At 51.8% G+C, this 8,768-nt stretch overlaps 1 protein-coding gene across 1 annotated transcript; it reads left to right on the plus strand.

The window, feature by feature from the left end:
- The first annotated feature begins 273 nt into the window (after positions 1-273).
- On the plus strand, positions 274-1,942 carry LOC123058542 (probable WRKY transcription factor 65). Its single transcript, XM_044481256.1, has 2 exons — positions 274-882; positions 1,064-1,942. The coding sequence occupies exons 1-2, from the start codon at positions 602-604 to the stop codon at positions 1,677-1,679; spliced, it is 897 nt and encodes a 298-aa protein (XP_044337191.1). The 5' UTR covers positions 274-601; the 3' UTR covers positions 1,680-1,942.
- Positions 1,943-8,768: the final 6,826 nt, after the last annotated feature.

Consider the following 8,768-nt stretch of genomic DNA (forward strand, 5'->3'; position numbering starts at 1 on the left):
AAAAACTCCCGCGATTATCCTTTCAACCACCCCTGCGCGTACATATATTCTAGAAAACTGCTACTCCTCGTCTACTCGCCGGTCGATGGGTGCGTTATTGAGATCGAAGGGACAGCTGACTGATAGATGAGATGACGATGACACCGATCGACGCAGAGGTTAGTGCATGAGATGAAATAGTTGGGGAGGCGTCGCCGTCACACGCTCGATCGTATTCTCAAGCCAAGCCTGTCTCTCTCTTGTTGTTTAATCCCCCGCCCGTCGCAGCGTGCGCGCCCACAACCCCACGTCCCCGTCCCCGGCCACGGCCACGGCCAGCCCCCACCCTATCGCACGAATTCGAACAGCGCCGCAGCGTCACGACGGCACATGATACAGGCGCGCGCGCACACACACGGCCTCGTGTTTGTTTAGTTCACTCGCACAGCCCACCTCCCGGTTTCTTTATATCCGGCGGATCGCCGGCTTGTCCGTTGCAGCCGGTGGCATATCGATCCCTACCCCCTCCGCCCCCCGCTCGTTCTTCCGACTCCATTTCCGATCGGTCGATTGCGGCTGACAGTCCACCGTCTGCTAGCTTGTGCTTCTCCGATCTTGTTGCATGGACGGCGAGTGGAGCGACGGGGCGGTGTCCGGCGGCGAGCAGAAGGCCAGCGGGGACGGCGTTTCGGCGGACCGCAACAGCCCGGGGTCGCCTTCGCCACCGGCGGTGCCGTCGACTAGCGGGAGGAGGCGATCGTTGCAGAAGCGAGTGGTGACCGTGCCTCTCGCCGACCTGAACGTCCCGCGGCCCAAGGGCGTCGGCGAGGGCAACACGCCGACCGACTCGTGGGCGTGGCGGAAGTACGGCCAGAAGCCCATCAAGGGCTCACCCTTCCCAAGGTACGCCCATGTACGACCTAATTTAAGTCACCATAACTCTGCAATTAACTCGGACTTTGTACTGGATTGGGACGGCATGCAACGGATTAGTTTGCTCCGTTTGACATGTTCTTGTGCTCTTCGATTGAGACCATGCATGGTGAGGTTTGCTGATCTGGGTTTGGTGTTCAATTACGAGCAGGGCTTACTACCGGTGCAGTAGCTCCAAGGGGTGCCCGGCGAGGAAGCAGGTGGAGAGGAGCCAGGCCGACCCGGACACGGTGCTCATCACCTACTCCTACGAGCACAACCACTCCAGCACGGCGGCGAGGGCGCAGAGCCGCCCGACACCGACACCGAAACCCAGCAAGGAGCGGCCGCTCCCGTCGCCCGAGCCAGCGAAATCCGACGGCACGCACCATGGCACCGCCAACGTTGCCGGCGGTCTAGTCACCGCGAGCCCGGCGCCGGCCATCGAGGTGCACGACGATTTCCGGTGGCTCTACGACGTCGTGTCGGTCACCTCGTCTACCTCGCCCTCCGAAGTCGAGGCGGCCGACGACATGCTGCTGTACGGGCCCATGTTCTTCGGCAAAGCGGTGGTCGAGGTCGACACGGCCGCGCTCCTTCCGGACGAGTTCGGCGGCGAGGCCGTCGGCCGGGAAGGAAGCGAAGAAGACGACGCGATGTTCGCGGGGCTCGGCGAGCTGCCGGAATGCGCCATAGTGTTCCGGCGGCAATATGCCCGCGACGGCCTGGCGGCAATGGCAGGAGGGGTCAAGGTCGAGCAGCCGGCGGAGGGCACTGCCATGACGTGAGCATGTCTTGTCTGACATGTGGGACAGGCCTCCAATAAGATGGATCGAGCGGACAAAATTGCAGTTTTAGTTTCATGTTCGTTCTCTTGCGCTTTTGTTGGTTAGTTTTCTCACCTTCTTTTGGTATACCTTCTTTTGCTCATACATTAGCAAAGTTTTAAATAGCGCGCTAAGCATCTTAGAGGCGGACCTTTTTCAAATGCTATAACGTGCTATAGTGGAGCTATAGCGCGCTATTTAAAATGTTTTTATTCATTTGTTTGGACCAAAGTCTCTTAGCGCAAGACCTTTTGTAAACGCTATAGCGTGCTATAGCGGAGCTATAGCGGACTATTTAAAACAGTGTACATTAGCACACAGAAGAATCTGAGGTCAGTACGATTGCACATATTGATTGGACGAGAGATTGAGAGGGATACAAACCCCTTTTGTCAATGGTTTGGTTGAATCATTTGTCTTGTAGTAGTATTCATCAATTCAATACTCCGGTCGCCGGTAGATACACACAAATAAAAAGTGGTGAGCATTAGAAGATCTTCAACTTTTGCACTGCTACGTTGTACATTGCCTAGGTCAAGGTCATTGTCATGACGCATGAAGAGGATAAGCTTGAATTCCTCATGGCGGTGGAAATCTTTCAATCTCAGCAATTACTTGTCAAGCACTCTGAATCCTACTTCCTCCATTTCAAAATATTTAAAGTTTTAGGTTTGTCCTAATTAAGCCAAACTTCCTTATGTTTAATCAAGTTTGTAGAAAACTTTATTAATATCCACAACATCAAATGTATAGAGCATGGAAATGTACTTTATGATCAATACGATGAAACTAATTTAATATCTTATATATTGGTATATTTTCTATAGACTTTTGAAACTAAAAAAGGTTGGCTTAAAATAAGGGCCTCTTTGGTTCATAGGATTCTAAAAACGCTGGAATAGGGAAAAAACATAGGATTGAAATGTCATGGTCATCTCAATCCTACATGATTTGGGGTTGTTTGATTGCATCATAAAAAAAATAAAAGATTCTTTCAAAGAGGTTTGATTAGATGCTAGAAAACCAATATATGGAAAGTAGGACAAAGAAATCCTCAAAAAAGAAATCTTCAAAATCATACTCCCTCCATTCCACAATGTAGTGCTTCATCTATTCCCGTGCTTCAACTTTGACCGTAAATTTAACTACCAAGACCGATTGCGGCGGGAGCAAAAATTATATCAGTGAATTCGTATTCGAAAGAAGTTTTCAATTATATATTTTTTTCTCCTGCCGCAGTTGGTCTCGTTGGTTAAATTTATGGTCAAAGTTAGACCTCGGTAAGCGCGGACGCACTATATTCTAGAATGAAGAAAGTATGAATTAAACAACCAACATAGAAAGCAAACCCTAAGGATTAAAATCCTCCAAAATTTCTGAAAATCCTTAGAATCATAGGAGGCCTAAACCTAAACTTCAAATGCTTTCAAACGGAGGGAGTACTCGCATGCCATAAAAAAATACTTCTATTTTTATGGCCCGTCATATAAAGATAGAATTGATATGGATAGAGAGACATTCGATTGATTCGCGAAATGGCTCGTCGTTCCAAATGAATCATTCTTCTGGTCTCTCTCTGCCCCCCGCCCCGAAACTGACCCACGACACAGCGCCCACTCGTTTCGCGCACGGGAAGGCAGCGGAGTTCAGTTCAAAAGACTGCGGCGGTGTGGAGCAGCCACGACACGAAGTTCCTTAGCTTGGAGTAAAGGGTTCGCTCACAACCTCACAAAACATGAAGAAAGAAATGAATAATGGGCTAATTTCACGTCTGGCACCGCATGTCATGGTATGAACCGACGCCTCAACTTTTCTCCGCGGTTTGGCATGGCAACGAACATTTGGCACCAACTTGCACTCCTATACATATTGGTTGACTCCCGGCCGGCCTCTCCCGATGCGCGATGCACACACGTCGGCGACCGTAGCGTGCCCAGCTAGCTAGCTATTCGATTAGATATGGATTGACCGGTAAGCTGCCGGCCAGGGTTACCTGGTGAGGTGTTACTATGCGCTACAGTAGTGTGCTTGGATATTTGCTTCATGCGGAAGAAACGTCGGGCGTGAGAGTGGCACCGCAGCACGCAACGCGGGCGCGCACGAGGGGCTTAACAAACAATCCCAAGTAAACGCGGCACGGCCAAGCGGCTGTTTTTATAAGGCCAGATCTGATCTCGACGTCTACCTCGACTAGCTAGGCTGCTAACGACAGGGAAAAGGTTGACGACGGACCAGCATCGCCGTCCACAACACCACAGGGGTGAAGGCCTCGATCTGCTGAACGCATGCATCCGCACCGCGCGGCAGCAACTGGACTGGAACTACAAGTCTGCTTCTGCATAGCACAAAGCCACAAACAAATTACGACTGCTCAGGACAGTGAAACCCTGCGACGGCCGGCGAGCGACCAAAGACAAAGAGGAAGCAAACGAAGAGCTGGCAGATGCAGAGCTAGCAGGTCTCTCTCTGAAGAAAGCAGCAGCAGCAGCAGCAGCACAAGGAATTCCCAATCCGCGCACGCAAAATCGCAGGGCAATTCTCCTTTGGCACTAGCTGGGCTAGGGCTAATCAGCATGGTCACCAGAAAGAGCATGCATGCATGCAGCCTTGCGTTACCGGTGCCAAAGGAGAATTGCCCTGTAATTCACGGTCCGCCGCATTGCTGGTTGCCGCTGCTGCTGCTTGTGCTGATCGTAGGCGAGTGCATATATACTACTAGCGCGTGGCCGGCCTCGAGAGACGGATCCTGCGCGGCATATTCTCGAGGCGGGGGCTATTCGGAAGGAGCTTCCTTCTTGATTGATGGCGATCGATCGGGACATCGATTCTCCGGTGGGATTTTGTTTCCGGAATGGAATGCTGGTCCCTTTGTTTGGCCTCTATTCCCTCCCTCTAAAAGCAAGAGAGAGCTTTCGTTTCTCCTCGGCGTACGCGGCTTGCTCTGCTTCCTTCAGATACGATCCATCAGATCGCTCACAGCTCGACTCTCAATCTGACTGGCAGCTTAGTTAAGCCAGGGCACATTCCGCAGGATCTTCCCGGCCTGCTACTGCTCATCCTTCGCCTTTCGGCCCGACGGCAACAGAGCACGTGCACCCTTGCATATGCGAGTTGCCAAGAAGTGGATATGCGTCCACTTTTTGAGACTAAAGAGCGAGGACTTGTTGCGAGCAAAATCACAAGTTGTTTGGGTCGACATGTTCAGATTTCATGCATGCTTCTGAAGCTCTTTCTACCAGTAGCATATATCTGCGGCATATGCCACATGCCGCATGTCAGGAATATTCAGAGAGATTTTGTAAGATCGTAGGAACGATTGATCAGTTGCGGCCGGCTTAACCGCAGCAGACACGTCAGCCCGATCATACAGAACGATCAACCAGTCAAGGGCATGTTTGGGAGGGAGAAGGAGCTACTGGATATTACGGTCGGATCGAGAAAATGCCGATTCCATATGTCATCGTCCGAGACAGCCACACAGGGGCTTCCCAACCCTTATACTTTGCTAAAGAAAATATCCATCCTACGCACTGTAGCGCGTGTCCAAGACCGTGTGCGCATCTATAAGTATGGAAGGCGAAAACCTGAAGGTTCAGAGACCAATTCACCGAGAAGCCTGTGCTAAATAAGGCGTAGCAGAAGTCAGGAGTGTGGGCACATGATGATGATGGAGTAGGGCTCATGCATTACCGGGCTAGTCTTCCTTTGCAGTGTTCGCACCCGCGCAAGGTGGCGATCCACCGGCCACTGCCAAAGGAGATTTGCCCAGCAATGCACCACAGCGCCCTTACATTAACAGAGTTACCATGGAATGGATCCTCTCTTGTGGTCTAGCATGTACATGCATTGCCAGCTGATCACTGCATTTGCATTAATCATCTGGATGCCTTTTGCTATTTGTGAGTCCAAAGTTGGCATATCTGAAGTTTTGGCTCTAGGGAGCATATGCTCGCTGGTGAATAGTAAATTAAAAACAAACAGAAAATAAATTCTAAAAATTCTAATTCTTTTTGTAGTTGTTCATGTTAGTGTAACAAGTGTGTTTCAAAAAACATTTGCTAGTGTAACAAGCTTGCTTGTCAATTTTCACGCGCAACGGGGTAGCATTGCTTCGTCGGAGAAAAAAAACAAAATTAAATACACCATTTGACGGTAACATTTGTCGGTTGACTTCTTTTTTTGCACAGGTCAACATTCTTAAACTTTTTGCCTAAAGATTTGCAGGTACTATTTGGGTGTGACAATGAACACATATATTTTTTTCCACATTTTTTTGACCTTGGCATAATACATTTTTGGCGCCTAGATGCATATACTCCCTCGAGCCAAAAGCAACATATAATGTACTCCCTCCATTCCATCATGTAGTGCATATAGATTTAAAAAAAATCAAACCTTACAAACTTTGACCAAATTTCTGGAGAGAAACATCTACATATAAAATGTCAAAATATATCATTAGATTCATCATAAAATGTAGTTTCAGAAATTTTAAATTTAACATTGTAGATATAAACAGTTTTCTCTATAAATTTGATCAAAGTCTGCAAAGTTTGACTCTTTAAAAAAATTATACGCATTACATTATAGAATGGGATGGAGGGGGGAGGGGGGTGGTATGTCCTCTACACATGTGATTTTTTTTTATGTTACTGTAAAGAAAGACAATGGACATTTCATACTTCCAGTCTGGAATCCAGTAAAAGCAGGAGGAGCGGCTCCCTAGGGTTTCCCTCGCTGTTGCCGGCTCCCCGGCCGTGCATCGCCGCCGCCGCCGCCGGCCCCCGCCGCCGCTTGCCCTCCCCCGCCCCTTCGCCCCCACCTCCTCCCCCCTTCCTCCCCTGTAACCCCCGCGTCGCCTCCCCGAGCGGGGCGACCGGGGGCCTCGACCCGTCTCTCCTCCACGCTCCCCTCGCTCCTCCCTCCCCCCGCCGCTGCCAGCGGGCGCCGGCGGGCCCTGCCCGCATGGTGCTGCCGGCGGCGGCGGGCCTGTCCTTCCCCGCGCGCTGTCCCTCCTGCTCGGGCGGTGATGGCCGGGGGCGGTGCCCTTCGGCCGGCGGCGGTGTGGCAAGGCAGCGGCGATGCTGCATGCCACGGTGGCCCTCGACGCGGCGGCTCGGCCGCTAGTTGTGGGGCGGTACGATGGCGCTATTGGCCGGCAGCGCCCATTGAGCCCAGATCTAGGCCCGTTTGGGCCCCATCTGGGTTGGGTCGGGCCGGTGGCATGTCGTTCGTCGGCGTTGCTTCTTGGTGGCAGTGGCGAGGCAGCGGCGGTCTACGGGCGGCGAGTGCTTCGTTGGTCGGCGTGTTGCAGCGCGGTGACAGGGATTGTCCGGGCACACGTGGGCCCGGCCGCGCCGTAAGGCTCGGCAAGTCCTCGTCGCCGCGTCCGGTCGGCTTCGCTCTTGCGATGTTGGTTGTTCCCTCCCACCGGTCGAGTAGTGCCTGCTCTCGTGGCTATTGTCTCATTTCCCTCTCCAGGCCTCGTGTTGGGAGCTCCAGAGAGACGGCGAGGGTGGTCCGGTAATCGTGGTGGCACATGCTGGTGGGCGGCTGCGTGGGTGGTGCACTTTGAAGTGTCTGGAGGGGTGGCGGCTGTGGATCGGGAGAAATCCCTGTCGGCATGTCGACACCGATGCGATGACGCCTGCAGGCGTCGTCGGACCTTCCTGAGGGGCATCGGGTATATCCTTTCCCCACTATCACTCGCGTACCGGGAAAACCCTAGAACTTGTTCGGGCAACAGCGGCGGCATCATCGCATTCCTTCTTGAAGGTGTTGCTTGGTGCGCGACGCTTCGAGATGCTGGAAGCATGGTGGTACTTCTTCGGAGGGTGCAGCGGTTGCCGGTCTTCCTTTCTCCGTTGATCTGCCAGTGTCGGTATTTATTTCTCTATTTTTTCTTGTTTTTTCTTTGGGCTTTTCTGTGCTGCGGCCCCAGCAAGCTGAATGCATCGGGTGTTTGCTTTATAATATAAATAGGAGAAAACTTTTTTTCTTAAGAAAGACAATGGACAACCGACAAAACGGGGAACATGTGCATGACAACCGACAACGATCCTCTCCTTCGTCTCTTCCTCCCTTTTCTCTCTGGAGTTCCTCCACCGGGCAGGTAAATTCTACTCCCGTGTGCCTCCTTTCCGGACGCGCCCTCCTCTAGAGCACCATGGATGTCTTGTGGTGGAGCTTGAGTCCGCCCTGCTGAACTCTAGTGCTAGCCGAGACCGTGGGAATGGGTTTGGGCTAGCTAGATCTGGCTTTGAATGGGATACAGGGAACTCGATCGGCAAAGGTTGGTGTTGAGTGGTCAGTGAAACCGAGAACTGTGTATGTTGCTTAGGGTGTTTTGGCAAGCTGCAGCCGTGTCTGGTGTTTGTTGTGTACATACGACACATTGCAACGATCCAGTCTCCCGTGAATGGTTGAATTTAGCCTCGCCGCATAAGACGACAATCCATGCTTCCGACAACCATGTCGTGGTCGTCGCCTCACCGCATGTAACCAGGGCGCACATTGGTTCCATATATCGGGGCGCGGCCTCACGAGCAGGATGAATGCGAACAGGCGGCGTCAACATGGTGACTGTAGAGGATGACACTACTAGTAGCACGGGTTTATACTGTCGGAGAACGTAGTAATTTAAAAAAATTCCTACGATCACGCAAGATCTAACTAGAAGATGCATAGCAACGAGACGGGGAAGTGTGTCCATGTACCCTCATAGACCGAAAGCGGAAACGTTTAGTAACGCGGTCTTCACGATCCAACCAATCCAAGTATCGAACGTACGGCACCTCCGTGTTCAGCACACGTTCAGCACGATGACGTCCCTCGAGCTCTTGATCCAGATAAGGACGAGGAAGAGTTCTGCTAGCACGACGGCGTGACGACGGTAATGATGAAGTTACCGGCGCAGAGCTTCACCTAAGCACTACGACAATATGACCGATGCGTTAAACTATAGAGGGGGCACCGCACACGGCTAAAAGATTGTCTGTTGCGTTTTGGGATGCCCCCTGGCCACGTATATAAAGGAGTGGGGGAGAGAGG

The sequence above is a fragment of the Triticum aestivum genome, chromosome 3A (genome assembly GCF_018294505.1).
Source record: "Triticum aestivum cultivar Chinese Spring chromosome 3A, IWGSC CS RefSeq v2.1, whole genome shotgun sequence".
Taxonomy (NCBI): domain Eukaryota; kingdom Viridiplantae; phylum Streptophyta; class Magnoliopsida; order Poales; family Poaceae; genus Triticum; species Triticum aestivum.

What these genes read in the sequence shown, in the direction of transcription:
- LOC123058542 (XM_044481256.1), top strand. Translation starts at nt 602, where the DNA reads ATGGACGGCGAGTGGAGCGACGGGGCGGTGTCCGGCGGCGAGCAGAAG. An exon ending in AAGGGCTCACCCTTCCCAAG is followed by an intron (nt 883 to 1,063) that starts GTACGCCCATGT and finishes AATTACGAGCAG; the next exon opens with GGCTTACTACCGGTGCAGTA.